Source organism: Zophobas morio, unplaced genomic scaffold (genome assembly GCF_036711695.1).
Source record: "Zophobas morio isolate AGI-343-1 ecotype UQ-CSIRO unplaced genomic scaffold, CSIRO_AGI_Zmor_V1 ptg000005l, whole genome shotgun sequence".
In the NCBI taxonomy this organism is placed as follows: Eukaryota; Metazoa; Arthropoda; class Insecta; order Coleoptera; family Tenebrionidae; genus Zophobas; species Zophobas morio.
The window spans coordinates 11,408,488-11,423,462 of record NW_026972110.1 but is presented as its reverse complement, the minus strand read 5'-3'; the positions used below and the strand labels follow the sequence as shown (position 1 = coordinate 11,423,462).

The 14,975-nt window shown below is 31.9% G+C and overlaps 1 protein-coding gene across 5 annotated transcripts in view; it reads left to right on the top strand.

The window, feature by feature from the left end:
• Pde9 (Phosphodiesterase 9) overlaps positions 1 to 14,975 on the top strand; it is a 252,277-nt gene that overhangs the window by 213,799 nt on the left and 23,503 nt on the right. For all 5 annotated transcript variants that reach the window (XM_064047105.1, XM_064047108.1, XM_064047107.1 and 2 more), the window contains one exon: positions 7,418 to 7,741. In XM_064047105.1, coding sequence (XP_063903175.1) covers positions 7,418 to 7,741 — 324 coding nt within the window. The remainder of the gene's footprint in view (positions 1 to 7,417; positions 7,742 to 14,975) is intronic.

Below are 14,975 nucleotides of genomic sequence, written 5' to 3'. Positions count from 1 at the left end.
TTTTATTTTTTTTCCAAAATTGTGATATCTAAGTTAAAAATAGTACCGATAAACCACAAGTACACAAGCATTCCATTTTATGAAAATTAAAAAGAATTTATCTATATAGCATGTAGTAAAATACTGAAACAACGTGATCAAATTTTGGTTAGAGGCGACTAGATGACATTCCTAAAATACCTACACCTAAAATTTCACAACAAATAGTCTCGCAGTTTGGGGATCATCTATCTAACAAAATCGCCAACAGATGACAGGCGACAGACAGACGGAAACGCGATACCAACATTACCAACTTACGCACGGAAATAATTGATAGAATCATGTTTACTTTGAAAATTTTGTAAAGCTGGTTTCGACCTTATATCCAACAGGCTCACACTCCAAAATATCGTTAATCTTGTAAATTTCTAAATATTCACATCATCCTTCGTAAAGACGAAAGCTCTTACCATAGAAAATTTGGAACAAACGGTGAAGGCTTAGGTTGATTGATGTATCATAAAAGTAAGCAACGAAATATATTCTCCTGAAAGTACCCTTTTGTCGGAGCCTGGTCTATGCGACGTTTTTAAGCCATAACTTATTGTTTCCTTAGTTCTCGTGTGCAGGAACTTAATGTTGCTGTAGTTGCAAGATCCGTATTAAGCATTATAATAGCAGCAATTCACAACGGTAATAATGTGGTCGAATGTATTATTTATGGTGTTAACAATTCACACTATTCACAGCAGAAATTGAATTTTATTTGTATGTGTAATACTGCTACTTAACTGCTCTTGAAATAATTTAAGTACTTAATATAACACGCAATTTTTTATATAATGTAATACAAGTGTATATTTCTTAATATTCCATAAAAAAATAGCTCTCCGGTTTCCGTCTGTCTGTCTGTATGAATTATGGATACTTAATAATTCTGTCGATGAAATAGATACAAAATAATGTTTTTGATAATATATGCAATAACAAATAAATGCATTAAAAGGATTAGTTATTATGTTCTATAATATATCAAACGACTGCCCACCTTTTATTAACAAAATGCAATATTTTTGATAAAGTAATAATGAATGAGATATTACGGCAATATTGAAACAAATACTAGATTTATGTAAACAGCTTGATAATTTAGACTGATATTATTCCTTTCTTGAATGTACTTAATAAACTTCATCTCAAGTTTCGTAAAATATTTGTATAGTTACTGTCGATTACATTTTAACATGCATGCAGGGGTGAAAGCAGTTCTGTCAAAATAACTTCAGATTTTTTTGTTAAAAAAGGATACTGCATAGAGAAAATAAACAGTTTTATATATATTAAAGCTACCGATAATAAAAACTTATAATAATTTGCAGTTTTCCTACCAGCAAAAGCTTTTATTGAAAACTCTGTTGTACAAATCATAGTGGTGTATTGATTTTTACTATGAAACTATATCCTTGTTTATAATATATCACAAATGAGTTTTATAACTATACAGAAGTAATTTACGAGCTATCCGTTTTTATTTCTTATTCGTGAATACAAAAATTATTGCCCTACGTAGTATCTATAACCAATGAAAATGATTAAAAACTTCAAATAACCATTATACGAGGGCAATTCACTAGACTTGGACTAAATTTATTAGGATCTAGGATCGTAGAACGCGAAGCTCACACAACCGGAGCTCGTTAACAAAGCAGACTTCTACCACTGTAAAAATATCATTTTTGTGGAGTTACTTGTTTGCTTCTGTGTTCGTCTAGGAAAAATCAACCACAGAAACTTTTGAAATGACAGCAGCAGTATATGGGGACTCGTTGAATGAAAACTCTTTGTTTGTAAAAGTGCTGTACAAAAAATAATAAAAGTCACAAAGTGAAAACTGCAATCTAGGTCACATGTACCACTTATAACACTACAGTCACTATATTGTCTATTGTGAGTTTTACATTTATGTATAGGAGTTGAAAGGAGGACGTTTTCAAAGTAAAATTTACGCTTCACGGGCGTCAAGGCGATTTTGAAGCCGCCATTACAGAACGTCATCCCCACAACTACGTACATAACCAATGGTTATGTCTGTAGAAGGTGGTTGCACTCCGTGGGGATTATGCAGAATGTAGAGAACGTGTTAACTTAATAAATTAATTAATTATGTGTTCCTAGATTGAATTGCAGTGTTTATTTACTAATATTCTACATTATAATACACAAGTAAGGATAGTATGTGAATTAGCTCGTATCATATTGTCATGTTTCATTGTGTCTATTGACATACAGGACCATCAGAACACAACGACAGATTGATATTACACGTAGCACATAGGTGAAAATTCAGCTATACGCTGTCACGTAAAATAAACGAAACCTGTATTCAGACAAGGTTTCTACCACTGCTTGTACTGAGTTCACATAATGATATGCATCAGTGACATTGACAATAAAATGAAGATTTTCGAGAACTTAGAACCCCAGCCAGCGTAATGGCTGGTAAATGTTCAAGAAATTGTACAATAAGAAAGAACTTATTTCATTTAAAATTTTGGATAAGTAAATTAAATGTCAAATTTTAAGGCTGCTCTTGCGATACCCCTCAAGCGAGGTGTGGAAATCGTGAAGGGGAAGGATCGTTGAATTTATAAGTCATTATTTGTAAAACGACGAGTCACAAGATCATTCATTGAGGAGGGCGCTAATGCTTCCTACTGCATTTGAATTGAATTGGCGACAATTGGCAATTTGTATTTATTAATATCCACTAGAAATAATTTCTCCAACACTTAATTTTCGGTAGTTAGGAAAAATGTTGCAGTTTACATTAAAATTTCAGCATACAAAAACAACAATTGACAGAGAAAACTGTTGCAGATGAAATTTTATGGGCCAACAAATTTTGTGGTTTTATGACTTTGACTTTTTCCCTCGTTTGGGAATAATCTTAAACCAATACCATTAAACAGCTAGGATTGAGCGGTTGACGCAGGTTGGGATGATATCTAAATTTGTTTCTGATAAATCTGCCTTATTTGTTGACAAGAGTGGCAGAAGAGTCAAAATGGTAAAAACCCTGAATTTGTGGATGACCTATATTTCCCAAACGTAAGCTAACTGAGTATTTGAAAGAATCTTCAGAATTTTTTGTGTATTTTTACTTCCCTGCTGCTTTCATGTTTTCTCGACGTTTTATCACTCCAATAGTTTCGTCTGTCTGTCGTGTCAATTTCTGCGAGACAGATATTATTCGAAATTATTGGGTTTGTCCTGAAATGTTACATATATATATATTTAAGACTATAATGTAGATGCTAAAATGCTGATCAAACTTTCTATAGCTATCCCACCAAAAATCTTTTAGTAAAAGCCACTTAAATTTTTTGGACATAACATACTTCTGTCCTTGTGATTTATGAATCTACCTTGATTTTAGTAATAATAAATAGTTCTATAGTAGTAACAGTAATCAAGTCCATAGGGCAACTTGCCACTTTTATGTTTTCTCGACGTTTCATGGCCCTAGAGTATGAAAAAAGCGATCTACTGTACCTTATTCACTTGTGATGAGTAGAGTTTTCACCCTAGACATCCAGATTTTTGGAAAAAAAATTGTATAGCAACATTTTGTAATTTAACTTTGAAACTGCAAAAAATCCTCTCTGAAATATGCAAAGTACATATTATGATTCTACCCTTGTGGTTTATTGATGCACCCATGATTTTAAAATATAATTATACAAGATTGCTCAAAAAAATTAATGAATGAAGCACTTTATTTTATTAATTAAACCAATTTTCCCGAAAATTATGAGAATACAGTTCTGTTATTATTACTATTACGTTTCATCTATCCAAATTGATATATGCCCTTGCTCAAATTTTGATGACGCTATCACAAAATTTTATGGCTCAACTGAAACACATGCGTAAAATCAAATCTTATAGTTTTTCGAAAAAGCTGGATTTGTTTTACTGTACTTCAGGAGCGAGAGAAGTTCTGTCGAAATAACCTTCGACCAATTTTTATTATTATATTTTTTTATTGTTTAATCCGTCTTGTTCTTTAAACACATAATACGAAACTCGATAACCACAGCTGTGGTGTAGCGGTAGCACGCTCGCTTCGTAGATGAGAGGTCCACGGATCGATACCGGGCCCGCAGCTTTTTTTTATTGATCAAATCAAGAACGGTTCATTTTAATTTCCCGGAAATACATTACCGTTATTGTTAGTATTACACTGAAGGTATTCTAATTGATTTAGGTATCCTTGCTAAAAAAAAATATTTTAGTAAGGACACTTACTTTGATAAAATGTTGATGACGTTATAACAATTTGTTATGGAAAACTCACTTGAAACATACACATGACATGCTTCTTTACTTATAGTTCAACAGTTCACACATTTAAGTTCAAGCGTTATCATCATATAAAAAAATAAAATTCGCAAAATTAATTTTATACCTTTTCGAAAAATCTACGTTTGTTGGACTTTATTTCAGGGGCAAAGAAAGTTCTGTCAAAATAACATTGGACTAGTTTTTTTAAAAGACTGTGAAAGAATCATTCTTAGCCCCTTGCGTTTTATTTTTGAAGGAATTTGAAACAATCTCGGGGGTCTTGCGCTCTATTTTTGAAAAAGTTTGAAACAATCTCAAGGACCCCTTCGGCCGACTCTCTACTTTTACGTTTTCTTGATCTTTCATGACCCCTAGAAGACGAAGAAATAGGTCTCCCATTTCCGTCTGTCTGTCCGTCTGTCCGTCTGTCTGCCGTCCGATTGTTATGAAATTTTGTAGTTATATTAGAAATATCATGTAGATGGTAAAACGCTAACCAAAATTTGTCTAATCATCCCCACCACTAATGCGATGACGTCACTTAAAACTTGTACATAGTAAATGGGATTTAAATTGTATAAAATAACATAGTCCTAAACATGTAGTTTACGACTCCGAATTGAGTTTTTACCCGAAACGTCCAGATTTTTGAAAAAAAAAATCAAAATTATAAAACAACATTTTGCAATTTAATTTTGAATCTGCTAATCCGAATGTTTTGAAATGTTGCAGATGTTTTAAGGCTATAAAAAGCATCATAAATCTTTACTCAAAATATATTTGGTTATCCCCTCCAAAAACTTGATGACGTCAGCTCAAAAGTTTGCCGAATAAATCCCAGCTAAAATGTACAAAATATGATGAGTCTGTGCTTGTGATATATCACTTCATTAATATTTTTTTGGATTTGCATATACAGGGTGACTCAAAAAAATTAATGAATGCGTAAATGTATTTTACTGATTTACTCAGGAACTACAAAACCGTATGTTTTGAAATCTTAAAGATGTTTTAAAATTATCATAAGCATGGTAAATTTTTGATCAAAATGTATTTGGTCGTCCCCTCTAAAAAAAATGATGACGTCACCACAAAATTTTGTTGAATTAATCCTATCTAAAATGTACAAAATATGATGAGTCTTTTCTTGTGATTTATCATTCCATTCATATTTTTTGAATTTGCATATACCGGGTGACTCAAAAAAAAAATTAATGCGTAAATTCATTTTATTGGTTTACTCAGAAACTACAAAACCGAATGCTTTGAAATCTACTGCAAAAAAAAAACCATAATAGACATGCAGTCGTCACGTTTCCGACAGCGAGGGAAGTACTGTCTAAACTCTTTAGACCAATTTTTTTGTTTTTGACAGAGCCAAATCTATACTCATAAATCGTTCACTGCCAAAACATTTTTGATGTACAGTTATTTTTACTCCCCGAGAGTAAGTACACATTATAATAGGGTCCATCCAACGCATGCCGACTTTCACGTTTCTTCGACGTTTCATGACCCGTAGAACATGGAAAAATAGGTCTTCCGTTTTCATATGTTTGTCTGTCTGTGTGCTGTTAGTGTCGATATTTATTGAACAGATAATCTCCTAAACTACTGGTCCGAAACTACCGGACCGATTGTTGTAAAATTTTATATGGCATCACCTCAAAATTGTACGTAGTAAATGGGTTTTAAATTCTATAAAATAACATATTCCTTTACGTGTGGTTCATGAATCCGTGTTGATTTTTTACCCGAGACGCCCAGATTTTTGTAAATAAAATCAAAATTATATAACATTTTACAGTTTAATTTTGAAACTACAAAACCACATGCCTTGAAATCTTGTAGATATTTAAAGTTGTCGTAAGCATTGTAAATTTTTAACCAAAACATATGTATTTGTTTATTCGCCCCAAAATTTGCGATTTATACAACATATTCTTTTAGAATTGTTTATACAAGGTGTATCAAAAAAGCCAATTTATTTTATTAATTAAATTACACTGCCCTTGTCCAAATCGATACACATGTCCTTGTAAAAATATTGATGACGTCATCATATGTATTTGCAAAGGAAAAACTCATTTGAAACATGCGCGTAGCAAGCTTCATTATTATTGATTGATAAAGAATTAAAGATTGATCACAGACATAGATTCAAAAATATTGTAAAATAAAGTGGTTATTAGTTTCGTACGTCACTGCATATCGTCATTTTAACATTGCTTTTTATGAAACTGCCAGTTTCGGATTTTCTTAGGATTTCTACCTCAGCAGCATATTTAAAAATAGATTCTTTTAATTCCGACAGGACTGGAGAGCAATTCGATCCAGCGCGTTCCTTCTATACAGACGAAATTCGAAGATGGGTGCATCACACAAATTAATTATCGAATGCTTGCTATCCCCAATACTTTGAAAAAGGTTCAAAGCTAATCATCTCTTATACTTGTATCCACTCACCAGCGATAAATTGGGGTTTTTTAAGGTTCCCACGTTAAGAAAAATACGCAAATACTTTGACGTTACCCATTAATCAGACCAAAAATTTACATATCTTTCTTCATCATTTCAAGCTTAGTAAAAACTAAAATTCTACTACAGATTCCCAGGTATTGGTGTATTTTGTAAGTCTCAACATACTCATTGTGTGTGAAATATAAACTAAACAATTCTGTGCATGCTCGTAGCCTACAATAATACATTTCCATAGAAATGTCTAGACCTGTGTGTAATGGCAAATGCAGAACCTGAATATATTTCAGGGTTAAAAAGATGAAAAAAATACGTTATTTTAACCCGGACGTATTTCGCAGAAAAAGGTTTTTATGATTTAAATATAAATAAAATGTATAATAATCAGATCAATAATATATAACTTTTCCAAACGTCAGCACTCCATTTGAATCAATTTTAACTGAATTTAAAATCAGTGAAAACAAATGGAAATATCATAGCTGTCGGTCTCCACGATATGTTCATTATTCGTGAAAGCGACCATGCGGTAACTTTTTTACAATCGGCTGCTGAGAGCCATTTAATGTATTAATGAGCGAACCGAAACAAATGAATTTTTTGTTTGTTCCAGATTTGTTCAGATCTGCCGCCGAGGCTGGACCCCGGGACATTCTGAAACTGTACAACACCGCAGGCCAGTTGTTGAACATCAGCGGCGATCTACCACCGAACACTCCAGACAGCAGGTACTCTCTGCAAGTGGTGGCCGCCAACGGGTTCGCTATGCTTCAGGAGTCGACAGGAAATACCTTGAAAGCTTTGGAAGCTCGCGTATCCGCAATAGAAAGACAGTTGAGGTCTGAGCTGCCACTGCCGCCTGCTGTGGAAGAACTCCAAAGACAAGTGGATGAATTCCGGGAAAAGCTGGAAACCACGGAGAGTCTGAGCTGGCTCGGTAAAACATTTTACATAATTTATTGGTTGTCCTGTATAAGGGGAGTTTTTTGGAGTGCTCTATTATAACAGTAAATTAAAGAAAGAGAAACTTATTAATTTATGAGCACAGTTTGCTATTAAAAGGAAACTGCTGTGACAATATCCAGAGTTGAGTTTTTGTTTCGTCACGTGCCAGTTGTTCTTTGTCGTGAAATAAATATACAGCGTATGTTTCTTGCTGGAAGCTAAGTTCACGAAGTTAAACATGTGACAATTTTATAATGTAGCTGCGATTTGCTAACAGAATGACTAAGATCATGTGACGTTTGACGTTTCTGTGCAATACGGCTGCTTTCAACCCAAGTTACTCTTTAGAAATTGTTTAAGAACGCAAAGGCACATAGTTCACTGAAAATGACGACTTTTTTTCATAGAGAAACATCTGTTTTTTAAAAGTTTTTTCTCTACAACCATACAATAGCATAACGTATACAAGAAAATACTGTCTATGAGAGCATAGCTGAAATATTAACTCATATTGTATTAAAAAAAGCGTGAAAGTTACTATTTGTGTCGTAAATAATTTTAAGTCAATTATTTGAATAAGGTTAAGTTTCCTTCATTTCATAGATTTTTGTAAATAACAATGTATAAATTAATCGTAAAGTCACAATGGCTCGAATTTTTTTTTACAAAATTCAATACAAAGGAAGGTTTGGACATATGTATTTTATTGAAGTTCCATAATTTTATTGTTATTTTAAAGCTTTAAAAAAATTGAAAACTGCTTTCGACATAGTTGAAGCTTCGATTTAACTGTAAAATATAACGTATTCATAAAACAAACAAAATAAATTTTTAAACCACCGCTTAGCTTCTTCTTTGTGTTTTTTCAAAGTTACTTCAACACAAAAATGAAGGTATATAATCAGAAACCAAATATTATCCTTAAAAAAAAATTCCTAATCTTTAACAAGAAAATGTATTTCCTATCGTTACCCGATAAAGAAGGAAATGGAATTACCTTTTGTTAACTCTATTTGATGTGTGAGGAACTTCAATTTGTTGAGGTAACTTCGTTTACAGTTTAGTGATACTTTATTCTAACCGTTCCTTCAGGTTTTCAACAACTACATCACTAACATTGGACCTTCCTAATTTGTCTTTGTTTATACAACCTGTTGCTACAGATATGTACATAATACATCCTAATGTGTTGAATAAGGAAATTTCACTAAGGTTTTCGTGTGGGAACTCCACCATAGATTCTCTGTTACGTAGATTATATTATTGATCCATTTCCCATTTCCAAATGGACGACTCCAATATCAAAGACTTTCATAAAAACTATAGATATATGTATATATGCCTTACATGATCGTCAAAAAATCGTGTTCTCTTTATGATAACAAAAAAATCTATCAGCAACAGAATTTCAATCGCTGAAATATTTATAACAAAACGTAAACGTCCATTGATTGGTTTACCAAATCTTGGAAGTGAAAAACTAACAAAGTTAGACACAGAACGGTTAATTTATTTTTATTTGATATTAAGTGACAAACTATTTCTAGGCCATGGCTCCCTATAATGTGATCATTATTATAAACACACTGTATATCATTGTAAAATTGTTTGAACCTCTTCTTCAAAGCAAACACAGGAAAAGCATAACGAATAAAAAAATCTTTGTTTGATTTTTCATTTTGGAGCTTTCTTGATTTCCTGAAAAATTTTCACTTTTACTTTCATGTTTTGTCGACGTTTCATGACCCCTAGAGTTTCGGTCTATCTGTCGTCTGTCTGTTTGTCTGTGTCGATTTTTATGAGACATATTCTCCGAAATTACTGGACCGATTGTTGGCAAATTTTCCATATACAGTCTTATGATAAAGTAATGCACAAAATTCATAAAAAGCGCAGCTTTTGTTTTTGAAAAAATCTCTCTAAATAACTAAAAATAAAAAAAAATCTTTATCAAATACATAATGCAATCAAGATTATACCTTTTTATTAAAAAAATCATTGATGACATCAATTTGAAATAAAATTTCTTTAACGTATGTCAAAAGAGAAAGAGTAAAATAAAAAGCTTGACATGTTTTTGCGTTTTTTTCAAAAAGAAATGATTTGCTTTCAATGAATTTTGTCATAACCCTGTATATATTTTAAGAATATCATGTACGTGGTCAAACACAAACCAAAATTTGTCTAATCATCCCTCCAACAATGTGTTGAGGTCATCTCAAAATTTTCCACAGTAAATGTTATTTCAATTTTATATAAAATACATTTGTGGTTTATGAATCCATCTTGATTTTTTACCCTAGACATCCGTTTTTTGGAGAAACAAATCAACACTGTATAACAACAGCATTTTACAATATAACTTAGAAACTGTAAAATCGAATCCTCTGGAACCTTGTAAACGTCTTAGTGTTTCCGTAAGCATGGTAAATCTTTAATCAAAATTTATTCGTGTATCCCCTACCAAAAAATCGGAGCTTAATCTTAACAGCCTAACATTTCAAAGTAAGTTCGATAAATTTGGGAACAGATGGAAATAGGAAGCGTGCACTTTCGTATGCTATGATTTGCGAAACGTAAAGAGAACATAAAACTATACATTTAGTAAAATGACTTTATTACATCATTATATGCCATTCTGCATACGTTTAACAAACTTTTCTTTGAGTAAAATGGCAGTGAAATATGTTTTCATTCACTTGCGGATCTGAAGAGAAAAATGAGTATCTTCGAAAGATAAAGACGTTAATAACTTGCATTTTCATTAGACAACTGCCGAAAATTTATACTACGATTTTTATTTCCCGAGTGTAAATTACGGAAATAGGTACTGTAATATTATCCATGCAACGAATGGCTACTTTTTCATTTTGTGGACATTACATGAACACTAGAGTACGCAACAGTAAGTCCCTGTTTCTGTCTCTCTGTCTGTCGTCGTCTGTGTCGATTTTTAGAAGACAGTTATAATCTTTGAAACTATCGAACACTCTGTTGTCTACTTTTATTTAAATTTTGTAAAATAACGTACTTCTTACATCATACACTTGCGCTTTATGAACCCGTTTGGATTTTTATCATAGTCATCCAGAGTTTTACAAAAGAAATCAAAATTATACTTACAATTTAAGTGCTCCGAAAACTTGCAAACGTTTTAAGATTAAATATTGTAAATCGTTAATCAAAATATGTCCAGTTATCCCTATCTCGTATCTAAAATATACAAAATCTTAAATTTCTCAAATACTAAAAAATTAGGAACGTTACTCGAATGAAATGATTGATCCAATTGATAAATTTACTCCCACAAACCTGGTGATGAATTGAAAATCTATATACTTGTGGTTTATCCAATGCAATCATATTTTTTAAAATTGCTTATACAGAGTAACTCCAAAAAGTTAGTGAATGAGGTATACCATTTATTACACTTCATCTATCTAAATTGATGTAGATATCTTTGCTGACGTCACCCCAATTTTTTTTTATGAAAAAACTCACTAGAAACACGCATAGCATGCTTCGTTACCTTTACTTTAACACTACACACATATATCTTTATTTTAACTTATACGGGTTCTCATAAAATAAATAAAATTCGAAAAATCATACATAATTTTTAATTTTTCCAAAAGGATGTTCCACTGTTCTTCAAGGGCTAGGAAAGCTCTTTCTAAATCACACGTTATATAAAAATCTCACGGTAAATTTAAATTGAATTTGTTTCTTTTACTTAACATAACAATATGTGGCAACATAGTTGCGACTGTTTTTAAAAAATATGAAACAATTTTCAAGTGAAAACGACTGCCAAAGGAAGACTAATCATTTAAAACAACATATAAAGAAAGTAATTTCTTTTGAACAAGAAAAGTCGGGTGAAACCCAATTCGTTTAGAGCCTTGATGATACGTAGATAGTACTTCATTGTTAGAGTTTTCGAGTAAATTGATTGTTCAAAAGGGACGGAACAGCCTGTGATTTTGACATACTTTAGGGACTTTTAATAAGCGGTTAATTATGAATGTAGATACCTAAAACACGGACATTATTAATACTTTACCATCAAAATTTTTCCCTTGTCTTTTAAACTTTGGATTTACGGTAATAAGGTGTTTTAAGCTTAAACTTGTTCACGCTTCTTCTTCCTACCGTCGCTTTTTTAAATTATTTGTTTATTCGTCTGTATTAGGTGGTGAGAAAGTTTCCGTCGTTTCATTGTAAAAAAAAGAGAAGGCATCTGTCGCGAATTTCCCGCCTGGGGTGTCGCTCTAATTAATCTCGCTCTCTTTGATCCCCAAATGTCGCTATTAATTTAACAACATTGGAAACAACTTGGAAATAACACACCCATAAGGAACAAACACAGATCCGGCTTAAGGTGTAGCTATCCCACCAACACCTTCCGGTAATTTGGTGCATGGACTATCCCTCCAAATAAACATTTGCTTAGGGAAGTTCCTAAGGGTCACATATTTACTCTACACAAGCACATACAGCCGGTTTGGTGGCATGACAGGGTAAAAACCTCCAACCCTCAAACATATGAGCAGGCACGAGACTATTATATTGACCATAATCGATTCAAAATTAGAAGCGGAAAAATATTATAACCAGGAAGTTTTGTTTTAATATTATTATTTTTAATTTTTTGTTTCTTATGCTTTTAATGGTTCTAGTTGTACGTAATTAAAACTTTTAGATAATTTTGTTAATTTCCGAAACTGGAATCAAAATGATTTAATAACAGGCGCGATTAAATCTGTTTTTATATTTGTGCAAGAACTTATATTTATCTTAACCTTTCAAGAACTTAACACAAATTATTTGTGTCCATTTTTTTTTCGGACAGTTTTCGTGTGATAAAGTAGGTATATTTTAATTTTTAATGTTGTTCGTCAAGGTAGAAAATATTATTTTAGCATAGCGCGTTATCTGGGGAAACGTCAGGTAATATTTTTTGCGCAGTTTTGTGAATCAATCGAGCAAAGTAAATTTACCTACCTGAAGATTCTCGGACCCGGTCCTGTTCCCGCAACTCCTTTAAACATTCCCATAATTCAGGCGACTTCGCTCAACCGGTCGTGTAAATATTGACTTACGTATTTATAGAGACGATTTGACGCATTTCACGGTATAAAAAGTCCCAGAGTCTATAATTTCATCGGGTACTTTGAATACCGGCGACGATCTGATGTCGATCCAAAAAACAAATATTTGTCTGGCGATAGATTATCATCGCTGCGTCGAGATCCGTTCCGGAAGAATTTCATATAAGAATAAAAATCCTGCGACAAATTGCAGGCGTTCTTCTATTGAATTGAATTTATTTTTCGTGCCATTTAAACAACAATCTCGAATAGTTCCGCGAATTATGTAAATGCTACAAGCTTGCTTTGCATCTCAAATATGCAGTTGCTGGAGGACGATTTTTTCAACCTACATTATTTTCCTGGATACAGGAACATCAGCGAGATAATAATTATTATTCTACGAGATATTAAATTGTACTCAGACAATTCGCGAACAAGGTTTAAATTATAAAATAAAATCATTTATTGTCAGTCGTAACTGTAAATGTATTCTGCGGAATCTTGACGTGCTTGATTTTATAAATGAATATTTTCTTCAACATTGTCATAATGTAAGAAAGAAACAACAGGATTGTGGTCACTAAAATGCGAAATAAATACTTTTGAGTAGAATAATGTATAAATAACTGATAAAACTTATTTTACAAAATCAAATAAAGTCCTAAGATTAATTGAAAATTAATAATTATTAATGTCGTTTTTATGACCACCAAAAATTCTGTTGCAGTTAACAATAGTATTAATCGCAATAACAATAGTTGTTACCATAATATTTCATAACGGTAATATATCTAAATATTTAACGAAAGTAAACATAGAACTAATTAAATATTCGATCGGTAAAGAAAGCATTACAATTCATTGAAATTTTGCTTCACATATTTCCTGTAAACTAATGTATAGAATGGAAACTCTTTTAAACATGTATACCTATTTGTGGCGTCATCCATATCGAACCTATGACATCATATACTTTTTTTATAGAATACTACACTTCTTACACCTCTTTTCAAAATTTCTTAAGATTATTACATTTTTACACTCCAATCAAATTGTTTTACACAATTTCAAAAAAATTGGAAACACGTCAAAAGTTTAGAGAGAACCCCTGAAATACAGGTGAACAAATACAAATTCTTCGAAAAATCATAAAATTTAAATTTGTAAATTAATTTTTTTTAATAATAATCCCTATGATTTAAAATAATGCTATTTCAAGTGAGATTTTCCATAGGATAATTTTGTAATGACGTCATCAACAATTTATCAAGGACACATAATTAATCAGTTTGAATAGGTGGACTGTAACAGCAGTTATACTCACTTTTTCGGGAAAATGGGGTGAGCCATTCTTAATTTAATCAATAAAATAAATTGCCACATTAATTATATTTTTGAGCTACTCTGTGTAAATAATTCTTAAAAATATGAATGCATTTATGTAGACCACAACTACAGATTCATAATAGTTGTAGGAGGATCATCACTTTTTTGGGAAGAGATAATTGAATAAATTTTTATTAAAGATGCTTACGATCATCTTACAACGCTTGCAAGATTTCACAGCATATTAAAATAATTATAAAAATTTAGGTAACATTATTTATTCGGCAAAATTATAAGATGGCGTCACGATGGGGGGAGGGGAATAAAAAAGTTAAATTTTGATTAACTATTTACTATATCCAAGATCACCTTAAAACATTGACAAGATTTTAGAGCATTTGGTTTTACAATAATTTCAAAGTTAATTTATAAAATGTTATTCAGTTTTGATTATGTTTTTTCCAAAAATCTGTAATCGTAAACCACAAATGCAGAAGAAATATGTAATATTTACTATTTCAATTTTATAAAATCCTGTAAATTTTAAAGATGGAGTCATCCCATTTTTGGTTAGCGTTTTACCATCTACACGGTATTTCTGTATACAGTGGCGTCCAAAATAAAGTAGGACACCTCTTGAAAAGATTTTTTTTCAAAAAATGTAGTTGTGTGAACTGTCCTACATTGCATAGATATTCATTAACAATTACATTTAAACGTCCGTACCGATTTGAAAGTTACACTAGGGAAAGAAAAGTGTCCTATTTTATTTTGGCCGCTACTGTACATATAAAGTTTGACTACAAT